At 40.1% G+C, this 14,938-nt stretch overlaps 1 protein-coding gene across 1 annotated transcript in view; it reads right to left on the bottom strand.

The window, feature by feature from the left end:
• DNAH6 (dynein axonemal heavy chain 6) overlaps nt 1-14,938 on the bottom strand; it is a 313,929-nt gene that overhangs the window by 66,857 nt on the left and 232,134 nt on the right. The window contains exon 63 of the mRNA XM_007970043.3: nt 7,004-7,173. Coding sequence (XP_007968234.3) covers nt 7,004-7,173 — 170 coding nt within the window. The remainder of the gene's footprint in view (nt 1-7,003; nt 7,174-14,938) is intronic.

The following is a 14,938-nucleotide window of genomic DNA, read 5'->3' as shown; positions in this document are numbered from 1 at the left end:
TAAGGATTTAACACTGCTTTCATACATCTGGGGTTTACCAAATTGGGAAAAGCCTGCAATTGTTTCTCTAAGTGAGATTAATCATAATTCTGGTTACTCTATGGTTTTCGACAGAGAAAACCAGCTGTTAAAGAAACTGCCTTCTTTGGGAGGTGGAGGAAACCTGGATTGAAACACCAGTCCTGCCAACATTTGAGTTCCCAGTGGATTTAGCCTTGGAAACCAAGATGCTTCAGGGAACGATGTATAACCTCATCTCTCTGATAGCTTTGAAAACAGTTTCTCCTTATGTATATTTAATCACCTTAAAACAGTAGTTCTCAAAGTATGTTTGCAAAATCAGCAGCATTAGCATCATCTGGTAACTTATTAGAAATGTGGGTTCTTGGTCTGTAGCCCAGATCTACTGAATCAGAAACTGGAGGATGGGCCCCAGGAGTCTGTTTTAACAAGAACCCCAGATGATTCTGATGTACACCAAAATTTGAGAACACTGGTGTAGAGAGCTTGTCTTAGCTTCATTCTGTGGTGATGAATTATTCTCTATCAAGCAAGCTTTATTCATTTCTGAATTATGGTAGTTTTTTTCTCTTTCTAGTTCAAATTCCTAATAATCTTTTCCTGAGAAGTTGATACTATTGATGCCAAAGAAAGAATTATTGGGATGACAAGCATTCTATTTCCTGTTGCAGTCCTAATGAGCCTACATTATGTGGCTTACTAAGAATTTTTGAAATGAAATTTTATCTTTAGGTCTAAACACACTATTCATGAAGAAGGCTTGGTTTTTGTGTAAAATTATTGTTTCGCACAGAAGCCATTTTGTTGGACTATCTTCCTTCTCCCAATAGAGCAGCTGATTCCAACATATAGAGGCACTGGACGCCCAATAGGCTCTGCTTGTGAACTGACCTGGAAACAACAGTTTGATTACCTGGAACTCTCTCATCACAAAGGTCTTGTTTCCGGTCTTGTCTTAGTTCTAAGGCTTCCTTACATACTCTTTTTCTCTAGTCAGGGAATCTAGATATTCAGTTTTGAAATGGAATTTGGATTCTTCACTCTTGAGCCCCAATTTCTTTAGCAAGTTGTTCTTTGGCATCAATAGCAGGGTAAGGATTGTTCCTAAATGCTTTGATGAGGGCTCTGATTGGTAGGGGGTGTAGCTGGGACAACACTGTCATACTTCACTCTTTTCTTCAGGTGACACAGTCCTTGGTCTTAGCTGATCCAGGTTCCTGTCTTCTCTGGAATGGGTGTCTAGCTCTTAATTTCTGGAACCTAATCTGGGTTCTGATTTGTGTTGATTTGTGAATATATGCTACCAATTGCTTGGTATCATAACCTGGCTAAGGTTTTTGGTTGAAGGCACTGATAAGAATTTTCAATGAAACCTCTGTGAATTTGGTATGACAGTGTCTACTGTTTGTAGCTTTGGTCACATGTGGACAACCATCTTACACATGTTGCAAGAGAGTTTAGGTGTTGAAGGATGTAACTAAGAGTCAAAATATTATTTTGCTATGGAAAATTTCAAGTACATATAAAGTGAGAGAATAGTGAACTTGATGTTTCACCCACTTTCAACATTTTTTAGAACAAGGCCAATCTTATTTCATTAATACACCCACCCCCTCCCTCAGCCTCTAGGATTATTTAATATTTAATGCATCATATGATCTTATCCTTTAGTAATTCAATATGTTTCTACAAGACAAAGACTCTTTAAAAAAGTATAACCAAATAGGCCAGGCATGGTGGCTCACACCTTTAATCCCAGTACTTTGAGAGGCCAAGGTGGGAGGAACACCTGAGCTCAGGAGTTCAAGACCAGCCTGGGTAACATGGTGAAACCCCATTTCTACAAAAAAATACAAAAATTAGCTGGGCGTGGTGGTACATGTCTGTGGTCACAGCTACTTGTGAGGCTGAAGTGGGAGGATCCTTTGAGCGGAGGCTGCAGTAAGTGGAGATCATGCCACTGCACTCCAGCCGAGGCAACAGAGACTCTATCTCCAAAAAACCAAAACAAAACAAAACAAAAAAACCCATAATCACAGTACCACAATTACATCTAAAAAATTAGCAATAATTCCTTAATATTAGCAAGTATGTAGTGTTCACATTTCCCTGACTAAATTATAAATATATGTGAGCATATGTTTAAATAATAGTATGTTATTGTGTATATTTAAGAGTATGTAATTATGTATATTTAGTATGTTAAGTTAGGATCTAAACAAAGCTTACAGAGATCATTTTGTCTCCTAAGTCTCTTCTAATCTATAAACTTCATCATCTCCTATTTACCTTTGAAAAACAAACACATAAAATGTGTTGTTAAAGAAATCAGATTGTAGGTCTTGCAAAAATTTCCACAGTCTATAATTTTCTAGCTTCAATGTCTTTATTTGGAAAACTCCTTTTTTTGACTCATGGCATCTAGTCATCCTCTCGTGTTTTCACTATCCAACTTGGTAGCTATTGTCCATATTCACTGGAGACTTTCCACCTGGATCATAGCCAACCTTCCTTTCTATTACATGTCTGTTCCACTGAACAAAGTGTTACTGATTTATCTACTGCATTCCAGGCACCATCTGAGGTGACACAACCCCAGTTCAGGGTTCATGTGGACATCCAACAGCCTAACCTTGCAGTTCTTTGGCCTCTAACTGCAGTGCACATCCTCTTATCTCTTTCAGTCACCCATACCCATGGTCAACCTCAGAACATTGTCATCACTTGGAACTGCTCCCCATTAGAAATTTTAAGCTCAATTTTGATAATAACCTCTCCCATCCTTCCAGCTGTGCCACATCCTTAGTCTAATTACATCATGTTTCAAAGAAATTTCCACCTACTTGTTGCTCCTTTTCTCCCAGTCTATAAGCGCTTTCTATATCTCTTCTTTTTCCTGTAACTACCCTTACCAAAACTCTCAATGGTCTTCCATTCTCTATTCTTTTATTATAATCATCTGTATTTAAGGTCAACCATGTAACTTGGTTTCTGTGTTCCTACAGAGTGACATAGTTTGAATGTTTGTCCCCTCCAAATCTCATGTTGAAATGTGATTCCCAATATTGGAGGTGAGGCCTAGTGGGAGGTGTTTGGGTCATGGAGGTGGATCCCTCATGAATGGCTTGGTGCTCTCCCCACAGAAATGAGGGAGTTCTCCCTCTATTAGTTCATATAAGAGCTAGTTGTTTAAAAGAGTCTGGTGCCTCTCTCCCCTCTTTCTTGCTCTCTCTCACACCATGTGACATATCTGCTCCCTCTTTGCCTTTCACCATATGTAAAAGCTTCCTGAGGCCTCACCAGAAGCCAAGAAGAGGTTGCTGCCATACTTGTACAGCTTGCAGAACTGTGAGCCCAACGAACTTCCTTTCTTTATAAATTATCCAGCCTCAGGTATTTCTAAATAGCAATGCAAAATGGACCAATACAGAAAATTGGTACTGAGGAATGGGGCATTGCTATGAAGATACCAGAAAATGTGGAAGCAGCTTGGAACTGAGTAATGAGAAGAGACTGGAAGAGTTTGGAGAGCTCAGAAGACAGGAAGATAAGGGAAAGTCTGGAACTTCTTAGAGACTGTCTAAGTTGTGACCAAATGCTGACAGAAATATGAACAGTGGAAGCCAGGTTGATGAAGTCTCAGATGGAAATAAGGAACTTATTGGGAACTGGAACAAAGGCCACCCTTGTTATACCTTAGCAAAGGACTTGGCTGTATTGTGTCCATGCGCTAGGGGTTTGTGTAAGGTTGAATTTAAGAGTGATGACCTAGGTTATCTGCTGGAAGAAATTTGAAATTTTTCATAATCTAATTTTTTCACCACAAAGTGGTCAATAAGTGCCATAGCTCCTTCTAACAGCCTACAATCAGATATGGAAGGAAAGAAATGACTTAAAGTTGGGACTTTTAATTAAAAGGGGAACTGAGGGTAAAAATTTGGAAAATTTGTAGCCTACTCATGTGGTAGGGAAGGAAAGAGCATTTTCACGAAAGGATTCGAAGAGGCCTGCAGAACAACCACTTGCTAGAGAGATTAGCATGACTAAACGGGAGCCAGGTGCTACCATTCAAGGCAAGGGGTAAAGACTTCAAAGGCATTTCAGAACTCTTCCAGGTAGTCCCTCCATTGCAGGTCCAGAGCCCTAGGAGGCAAGAATAGTCTCAGTAGACAAGTCTTGGGCATCGCTGCCCTGAGCCACCTATGGAAGCTGCTTCCCAAATCCCCATAGCTCTAACTCTACCCTTGGCTCAGAGGGTTCCAGGTACAGCTTGGGCTGCTGCTACTCTGGAGGGCACAATCCATAAGACTTGGTGGCTTTCATGGGATGTTAAGTCTGCAGTTGGGCAGAATGCAAGAGTGAAGGAGGCTTGGCAGCTTCCACCTAGATTTCAGATGTATTGGAAAGCCTGGGTGCCCAAGAAGAAGCCTGCTGTAGGAGTGGGACCCCCATAGATAGACCCTACTAGAGTAGTGCCAAGGGAAAATGTGGGGTTAGAGCCCCCACACAGAGTCCCCACTGGGGTGCTGCCTAGTGGAGCTGTGAGAATGGTAGAGATATTGGCAGTGTGCACCCTCAGTCTGGGAAAGCCATAGGCATTCAACTAGAACCCAGTAGGGCAGTCAACATGGACAGCTAACCAAAAAGCCACAGGACAGGGCTTACTAAGGCCTTGGGAGCCCACACCTTGCATCAGTGTGCTTAGGAGCCACTCCTGGCCCCCAAAATCTCATGTCCTTCTCATATTACGAAATACAATCATGCTTTCCCAACAGTCCTCAAAAGTCTTAACTCATCCCAGTGTTAACTCAAAGTTTCAAAGTCCAAAGTCTCATCTAAGACCCAAGGCAAGTTCCTTCCACCTATGAACCTGTGAGATCAAAAACAAGTTATTTACTTCCAAGACACAATGGTGGTTTGGGCATCGGGTAAACATTCCTATTCCAAAAGGGAGAAATCAGCCAAAAGGAAAGGGCAACAGGCTCCATGCATGTCTGAAACCCAGTAGGGAAGACACTAAATCTTAAAACTCCAGAATAATCCTTGACACCATGTCCTGCATTAAACATGTGGGGTTAGGAGAGTTTTTTTCTAACCCCATATTTTCCATGACACTTTTTTCCATGACATACTGCCAATATCTCTGCCATTTTCACAGCTCCACTAGGCAGCATCCCAGTGGGGACTCTGTGTGGGGGCTCTAACCCCACATTTTCCATGACACTTTTTTCCATGACACTTTTTTTTCCTCCTATTTTACAACATAGCATCAACACTTCCCAAATATGCTTTCATCTTTTCCAGTTAGTTTTTTCTCCCTTTTCCCAAAGGAACAATCTCCATTTTTCTCTAATGCAGGACATGGGAAAGCATGATTGTATTTTGTAATATGAGAAGGACATGAGATTTTGGGGGCCGGGAGTGGAATAATATAGTTTGGATGTTTGTCCCCTCCAAATCTCATGTTGAAATGTGATCCCCAATATTGAAGGTAGGGCCTAGTGGGAGGTGTTTGAGTCATGGAGGTGGATCCCTCAAAAATTGCTTGGTGCCCTCTCCATAGAAATGAGTGAATTCTTGCTCTAGTAGCTCACACAAGAGATAGACATTTAAAACAGTCTGGGGTCTCCGTCACCTCTTTCTTGCTTCCTCTCTCACCATGTGATGTGCCTGCTCCCCCTTTGCCTTTCACCATACGTAAAAGATTCCTGAAGCCTCACCAGAAGCTAAGAAAATGCTGGTGTCATGCTTGTACAGCCTGCAGAACTGTGAGCCAAATAAACCTCCTTTCTTTAGAAATTACCCAGCCTCAGGCATTCCTTTATAGCAATGCAAAGCAGACTAACACACAGAGATAGCAGAAAATTCTCCAACATAGCATCAACATCTCCCAAATATGCTTTCGTCTTTTCCAGTTAGTTTTTTCTCCCTTTTCCCAAAGGAACAATCTCCATTTTTCTCTAATGCTCCCTGAAACTCACCACTCAAATCTTTAGCAGATAATATTATTTCCTTATTAACAATAAAATTAGGAATTATATCTAAATACATAGAAACTGGAACTGTCCTGAATGCTTCATTCATTCTATTGATAACTTGTGCTGTGTTGAAACTTGCACCTCCTTGGCTTCCATGACACTTTTCTTTTCTCCTAGTGTTTTTCCTGACCGTCTGCTATTTCTTCTTATGGGCTACTTATCCTTTTTCTCTGCCTTTTAAAAGTTGGTGGTAATCAGAGCTTCATTTTTTTGCCTATCTTTCCTCTTATTCTATATGTCTTATTCCTCTGCGATCCTAACAACTCCCACAGTTTTACTTCCCAACTGAATGCTGATTCCCAACTCTCTATTTCTAATTAATATATCTCTCTATAGTTTCCTACTTCCATATGAGCTGACTTCCAGACTGCTATCCACTCTGATAGCTGTAGAGTCGATAGCATCTTTCTCTCACACATTACTCCTTTCACACCTGCTTAGTGGTTGTCACAACTATCCCCTTTGGCATGCAAACAGAAACTGGGGCCATATCAGTTGCCTCATCTCCATACCCCCCTTTATCTCACTAATCTACTACCTCTGTCTTAATTCAGGCCACCATAATTTATTTCATCTTCAAACAGGTCCTGGTAACTATGGCTTTGTACCCTTCAAATGTCTTCTCTCCATTGTTGTCAAGATCTGAAAGGCCCATTATTTCCCTTCTAAAGTTTCCCAACAGACCCCATCCCTCCAGCAGAGAGCATGGTACTCTAATGGCACACACCAGGGAAAGGATAACCATGGGCCTGGCTGGCTCTCTTTCAAAATTCTCTATATAAAACATTGTGTTTTAGTAATACACAGAACCATGTTTCATTTTTTTGAGTCATCTCCCAAACTTGGCCATTGTTACTCTCAAATAAATTTATAAATCATAACTGGCTAGTGAGCTTTAGTAGAAATAATTGTAACACAGTCCTTTAATTAAAAAAATGCCCTACCTTTTCTTCTTTACAACATTTAATAAGAATTAGCTTATGGAAAGAACTCAATCCTGCACTCCACGAATCCTGGTATGCGGCCTCCTTTTCCTGTCTCATGTGTTTCTCTTCGTATTTCATTTTAGGATAGCCTTCCCATTCCTGTGGGTTAATATAAGTCTCAAAAGATCCTGGAAATACAATTTTAAAAAGATAATTGAATTAGATTTGTTTTGGCTTTGAAATTAAATAATGTTTGGTAATTTAAAAAATATCTCTATATTTACTATCCGTTTTAATCACAAGTATACTGTAAATACATCAGTCTCCCCTGCTACCCAACCTAATTAATTAAAAAGTAAAGAATTTAAAATGTAATGAGAACATAGCAGCAAACCACTTACAAAAGACAAAAACAAAACAAAATAATAGGAAGGTTAAAAATAAAAGAATGCATAGACGTATTTAAACAAATGTGAGCTAAAAGAAGATTGAAGTGATAAGAGTAATATTGGGTTAACTAGAATTCAAAGCAAACATAATTAAATGGGACAAAGTAGGTTCTTATATTAATTAAAATAACAAATCCATAATAAAAATACAATAAAATGAACCCATGTGTGCCAGAAAATAGCATAAAAATATGTCAAATAGTCACTGTTAGAAGTAGAAGAAAAAGGAAGAAAAAAAATAAAATCAGTCTATGATAAATGAAGTAAACCGAAAATTCTGGCATATGTAATTTGAACAACATAAATAATAGCTGAATACACTGACATATTTACATTATGCCCTAATAAACAATACATCATCCCCTGCTCCCTGGCTATAGAATATTTATAAGAAATGGTTTTGTATCTTGTATGAAAGTTAGGATCATAGTTAGCTCTTACAGTGGTTATAACATGTACTAAGAATCTGCATTTAAATTTCTGTAGGTACAGAGTGCATGTGGTGTAAACCTTTCAGAAAGCCAAAATAACGAGTGCGTTCTCCAGTGAGGAAACAGGTTTCTTGGGTTGGCCATTAGGCACAATTGTTGGCTTGCATTTCAGGCTAGAAAACAACTTTCTCTAGCTTGTCTGCAGGGGCTCTCCTCTGGAAGTTTAATCAGAGCAATCAGAAAGCTAGTGACACAAAAATTTAATAACACTTCTGACCATGGCCTTGGGGAAGTGTTCATCTTTGCAAGACTTCTAATTTATATATGGAATATAGACAATTACAAGGTATGAGACCACAAGGCATACCATGCCACAATACTCTTTAGTTAAAGGTGTGTGCATTATTCTGAAGACCAGGTAGCAGAACCATGTATTGCAAAATGACTACTTTTCCAGTGAGGTTCTCATTATTTTTTGTGTAATCATTAGGACTCCAGCTAACGATGGGGGAAAATAATGCATAAAATATGCATTAGAAGATGGTATCTAATAATGCATTATTTATTCATTTGGAGATGAAAGTCTTGCTCTGTTGCCCAGGCAGGAGTGCAGTGGCATGATCTTGGCTCACTGCAACCTTTGCCTCCCGGGTTCAAGCAATTCTGCAGCCTCAGCCTCCCGAATAGCTGGGACTACCACAACACCAGGCTAATTTTTTTGTATTTTAGTAGAGACAAGCTTTCACCACGTTGGCCAGGCTGGTCTCCAACTCCTGAACTCAGGCAGTCTACCTGCCTCGGCCTCCAAAAGTGCTAGGATTACAGGTGTGAGCCACCACACCGGGCATAATAATGCATATTTTAAATAACTCCCAACTAATAGGACATGAAGCACTTAGAAATCATGAAAGACAAAAGATTAAGGCAATTAGGAAGTTTCTGAAGGCAAGATTGACAATGGGATTAATTATTAAACATCACTTGCAAAGATCTAAAGCTCACTTTTAGAATACCAGCCATCCTATCAAACATGTACAAACCTTCATAAGTCTGTAGCATTTCTGGAATAAACCTTGAAATCTAACACATAAAAACAGGAAAGTTTTTTTAAATTGTTGCAGTTTTAGTCTCAAAGACATGGATAACACACGGTGCTTTTTTATCAAAAAATTTTGAGTTGTCCCTAAATTACTTTGCTTTTCAACCTCCATACCTTCCCTCTTCCTTTGTCTCTGTGTAGATGAGGCTCCATCTAGCCCTTTCTGTTTTGGGTCTGTCCCTAACTGTGCATCTCTGGGTTTCTTCTATGAGTATTTTTCTTCTTGTGTTCTATTTCTACCTCTAGCTGTCTCATTTAACTGGTGCATAATATAGAAACAATTTTTACTAGGGGGGGACAAAAGACTAGGGGGGAATGCACTTTTCAGTAAGTTAATGCATTTATTGAAAAGCTTCTCCCCTCCCTAGTCTTCATTTAGAAATCCAATAAATATATTAGGATCTTAGAAATTCTGGTTCATGTGGACTTTAAACCACCACACTTGCTGGGTATGCTTAGTTAAACAAATATTCATATTAGAAGCATAAGAGTGATTATCAAAAAATAAAAATAGAATTTCAAATCAGTAGAGGGGAAAATAAAGAGTGTGGATGATGCACTTGAAGAAGAAAGGAAGGAGAGGAGAAATAAAGGATAAAAAGAAAGGAAGAAGAAAGAGGAAAAAGCGAAGCAAAGAAAAAGCTGGCAAGAAAAATATGCCCAAAATAAAGATGACCAATGTAGTCCAAATAGATCAGAGTTTCTTAACTTTACTAATATTGACATTTTGGATGCTGTAGTTATTTGTTGTGGAAGGTTGTTCTGAGCACTGTAGGAGGTATAGTAGCATCTCTGGTCTCTACCCACTAGATGCCAGTAGCACCACCCCAGTTGTGGCAAACAAAAATGTCTCCAGACATTGTCAAATGGAAATCTTCCCCAGTCAAGAAGAACTGAAATAAATCAATCACCATAATAAATATAATCAGATTGATATTTGCCTGTTAAAAGAAAGACTTTCATTCTCCTCAAAACAACAACAAAATCCCAACTAAGATACGCCAAAACCATGATGATGACACACAAAAAATGGAAATGGAAAGAAAAGAATGTAGACATATATAGAGTGGGAGTACTGACTAAGAGAGGCTTGCTGTAATAACATTTTGAGGTTTTAGGTCAGGATGGCTGACTAGATGCAGGTATTGTGTGCTGCCTCCATGGAGAAGAGCCAGAATAATACGCAGATACATTTCAAACAGGGCATCTAGGAGAGAATGCTTGGATTCATTAGAGAAGAGACATGAAGTGCCAGAAGTATGTAAGGAGAGGGTTCACGTTAGCTTGCCCAGCCAGGAACTGACTGGGCTGGGAGATGGTCCTGGATGCAGGGAAACAGTAAGAGAGAAATCCCTGGGGCTCCAAAACAGGGTTTTATGATCTTGGCTACAGGAGAAACCCTTGACCCACTAGGGCCTTGTGCCTGACATATGGAACTGCCTAAAGATGGTACAGATACATTGCTCTAGAAAGGGAACCCACACAGAATCCCACAGGAATCTGAGCCTGGCGCAGCCTCAGCTGGGTGCCATTTTGAGAACCCAGATCCTGGGGATTTACAGACACAGCTGTAGCCACTGTGCTGCTCCAGGGAGGGACAGGGAAGAACGGGCACACTCATGCACCCCCTAGAGGGTACTTGCTACCCTGTTAGGAGCTGCTGTTGAGACTGAGATATGAGTGGACCACACTTCTCACAACTTCCTGCTTATGCTGCTTGCCTGAACGGTGCCCCACCCTCTTTAGCCCCAGGCCCAAGGTTCCCTTTTGAGAGTATAATGCTGGGCTGAGCTCCATGCTTTGCTGAGTTTGGGCTGATGTGGCTGTAGCCTCTGCTTGACTAAGGAAGAACAGGGAGACCAGGTCATCCTTCTCATATCTAGGACAATATTCACAGCTCTGTAGCAGGCTGCTGTGAGACAGCTGTGAATGAAACACACTCCCCACAGCTTCTTGATCATGCTGCCTGCCTGGGCAGTGACCCGCCCTCCCTGTTTTCAGGCCCAAATGTAGTGCTGAGCTGTGCTCCATCCTTGGCCTGAGTTTGGGCTGATGTGGCTGCTGCTGCCTCTCAGCCAAGCAGGGAGAGGGGACCAAGGCTCTCCTACATATACCTAGGACAATGCCCAATGCCTTGCTACGAGCTGCTATGAGACCGAGACTTGAGTGGACCACACTCCTCACAGCTTCTCGTCCGTGCTGCTTGCCTGAGAGGGGCTCCACCCTCTCTAGGTGCAAGCCCATGGCTGGCATCATTTTGAGAGGTTAGAGCCATTGTTTGGTGACCTGGCAGCGGTGGCCACAGCAAGCATTTTGGTCTTAGGTGAGGTTAAAGTGGAAGGGAAGAAGGGTCCCCACAGGCAGAATTGAGCAGCGAGTGTGGAGAGTGCCCCAGTAGTAGGTAGTGGAATTACGCTCTCTCCCATCACAAGACTGGAGTGGGAGGAGAGTTGGAGAAGCTGAGGTTTTTCCCAGAGGGCAAGACTTTCAGCCAGAGACAGCTTTGCAACCTAGAACTGGTCTGCATGGGTCACAATGGGGTGTGCCAGCCTATTTCCTTGGTCAGTTGGGGAACAGTGCCCCACCAGCTCTGAGGAGTGGGAGGGAGGCAGACTCCACTCACCTGGAGATCTAACTCTTGATGCAGACTGTCCCTAAAGGAGAGGATAAAAGAAAATCTGAGTGCAGTGCCAGACACTGAAGGTGGTACCACCAAAGCTTGGGAATGGACATGGAGAGGGGGGTCACACTTGCTCCGCTACCCTTCTTCTCCGTGCCCTGTCAAGGATTTGGAAGTGACTCTTCACATTGGGGTTTGGGGAATGAGGGTTGAAAGAGTCTGTGTGTCAAGCTTCTCCAGAAACTCCACCCTACTGAGGGTGAATGTGCTCTGCGGAGGTGCTTTTTGTACTTTCTAGTGCTTCCACCCCTGCTTGTACCCATCAGTTCTTACTCTTAAGCACCATCTACTAGACTGCATCCTGGATTACACCACCAAATAAAATTACATTGCTACAACAAGCAACTTCTGAGAAAGCCACTGCATGAACCTATTTGCAACCAAGGAACCTGTACAGAGAGTTGGTACTCTGAAGGCAGCTAGAAACGAAGCCAATTAATCACACACAATATACACCACAGTCATACCCTCAAAGGAAAAAAGAATAAACAAGAAGCCCCATCCAAATGATAGCAAATTAAAAAAAGAGAAGTATCAGCTCTCTCAGATAAGGAGTAACCAGTGCAGAACCCCAGCAATACAAAAAGCCAAAGTGTTTCATCACCTCCAAAGGATCCCACTAGCTCCCAAGCAATGAATCCTAACCAGAATGAAATATCTGAAATGACAGATATAGAATTCAGAATATGATGCAAAGAAACTCCATGAGATCCAGGAAAAGTTGAAATCCCACACAAAGAAGCCAGAAAAATGATCCAAGATATGAAAGACAACATAGCTATATTAAGAACAAACCAACAGAAGTTCTAGAATTGAAAAATTCACATCAGGAACTTCAAAATACAAATGGAAGCTTTAATAACAGACTAGACCAGGCAAAAGAAAGACTTTCAGAACTTGAAGATCAATCTGTCAAAATGACCCGGTCAGACAAAAGTGAAAAATAATTCAAAAAAATGAACAAAGCCTTTGAGAAATATGGGATTATGTAAAGTAACCAAACCTATGACTTACTGGCATTCATGAGAGAGAAGTAGAGAGAGTAAGCAACTTGGAAAACATATTTGAGGATATAATTCAGGAAAATTTCCCCAATCTTGCTAGAGAGGTCGACATGCAAATACAAGAAATCCAGAGAACTCCTGTAAGATGCTACACAAGATGACCATTCCCAAGACAGACTTGGGGATGGATAGGAGGGATAGGACTAACCCAAGTCCACATGAAAGAAAGAACTTTAAAGGCACCTAGAAAAATGAGTCATGTTGCTTATAAAGGGAAACCTATCAGACTAACATCAGACTTTTCAGCACAAACCTTATAAGTCAGAAGAAATTGGGGGCCCGTTTTTAGTATTCTTAAAGAAAATAAATGTCAGCCAAGAATTTCATATCCTGCCACGCTAAGCTTCATAAATGAAGGAGAAATAAAGTGTTTCCCAAACAAGTAATCACCAAGGGAATTTTCCACCACCAGACTGGCCCTACAATACATGCTTAAGGGAGTTCTAAATGTGGAAACAAAAGAATAATGCTTGCTACCATGAAAGCACATGTAAGCACATAGCCTACAGAACCCATAAAGCAACTATACAGTAAAGACTACAAAGCAACTAAGCTAACAGCATTATGATAGCAACAAAACCTCATATATCAATTTTAACTTTGAACATAAAGGGCCTAAATGCTCAACTTAACATACATAGAGTATCAAATTGAATGAAAAAACAACACTCATTCTTCTTCTATCATCAAGAGACCCAATCTCACATGTTATGACACCTATAGGCTCAAAGTAAAGGGATGGAGAAAGATATGTCATGTAACAGAAAACAAAAAAAAGCAAGGGTTATGGTTTCTATATCAGAATTTAAACCAACAAAAATAAAAAAGGACAAAGAAGGGCATTAAATAATGATAAGGGGCTCAATTCAACAAAACATCTTAAGTGTCCTAGATATATATGTATCCAACATTGGAGCACCCAGATTCATAAAACAAGCACATCTAGACTTAAAGACTTTGGCAGTACACAACAATAGTCATACAACATGCAACACCCCACTGATAGCATTTGATAGATCGCTGAGGCAGAAAATTGACAAATTCTGGACATAAATTCGACATGACCATTTGGACCTAATAGATATCTACAGAATACTCTACCTAACAACCGCAAGATACACATTCTTCGTATCTGCATATGGAACATACTCTAAAACTGACCACACGCTTGGTCATAAAGCAAGTCTCAATAAATAAAAAAAATCCAAATCATACCAAGCATCTTCTCAGACAACAGTGAAATAAAAATAGAAATCAATACACAGAAGATCTCTCAAAACCATAAAATTACATGGAAACTAAACAAATTGCTCCTCAATAACTTTTGGGTAAACAATGAAATCAAGGCAGAAGTAAAAAAGCTTTTTTGAAATAGATGAAAACAGACATGGAATGTATCAAAACCTCTGGGATGCAGCAAAGCAGTGTTAAAGGAAAGTTTATAGCACTAAAAAACTACATTGAGAAGTTAGAAATGACATTGAGAAGTTAGAAAGTTCTCAAATTAGCAAACTAATCTTGTACCTAAAGGAAATAGAAAAATAAGAACAAATGAAACCCAAAACTAGCAGAAGAAATGAAATAACTATAATCAGAGCAGAAATGAACAAAATTGAGACCTCAAAAATCATACAAAAGATCAATGAAACAAAAAGTTGGTTTCTCGAAAGGATAAATAAGATTGATAGACCATAAGCTACATTAACAAGGAAAAAAAGAGAGAATATCCAAATAAGCATAATCAGAAATAACAAAAGTGACATCACAAATGATCCCCCAGAAATATAAAGGATCCTCAGAGTGTACTATGATGAGCATTTCTATGCACATGAACTAGAAAAATCTAGAGAAATGGATTAATTCCTGGAAACACACAACCTCCCAAGATTGAACCAGAAAAAACCAAAAATCCGGAACAGACTAATCATGAGTAATGAAATTCAATCAGGAATAAAAACCTACCAACAAACCAACCAACAGAAAAAAAAAGCCCTGGACGACCAAATTGTACCAGATGTACAAAGAAGAGCTGGTATCAACTCCACTGAAACTAATCCAAAAAATTGAGGAGGAGGGACTCCTCACTATCTCGTTCTATGAAGCTAGCATCATCCTGATACAAATATCTGGCACAGACATAAAAAGAAAAGCAAACTAAAGGCCAATATCCCTGATGAAAATAGACTCAAAAATCTTCAACAAAATGCTAACAAACTGAATCTAGTAGCAT

The sequence above is a fragment of the Chlorocebus sabaeus genome, chromosome 14 (genome assembly GCF_047675955.1).
Source record: "Chlorocebus sabaeus isolate Y175 chromosome 14, mChlSab1.0.hap1, whole genome shotgun sequence".
In the NCBI taxonomy this organism is placed as follows: Eukaryota; Metazoa; Chordata; class Mammalia; order Primates; family Cercopithecidae; genus Chlorocebus; species Chlorocebus sabaeus.
The sequence above is the reverse complement of the archived record's forward strand: the minus strand, read 5'-3'. Positions and strand labels throughout refer to the sequence as shown.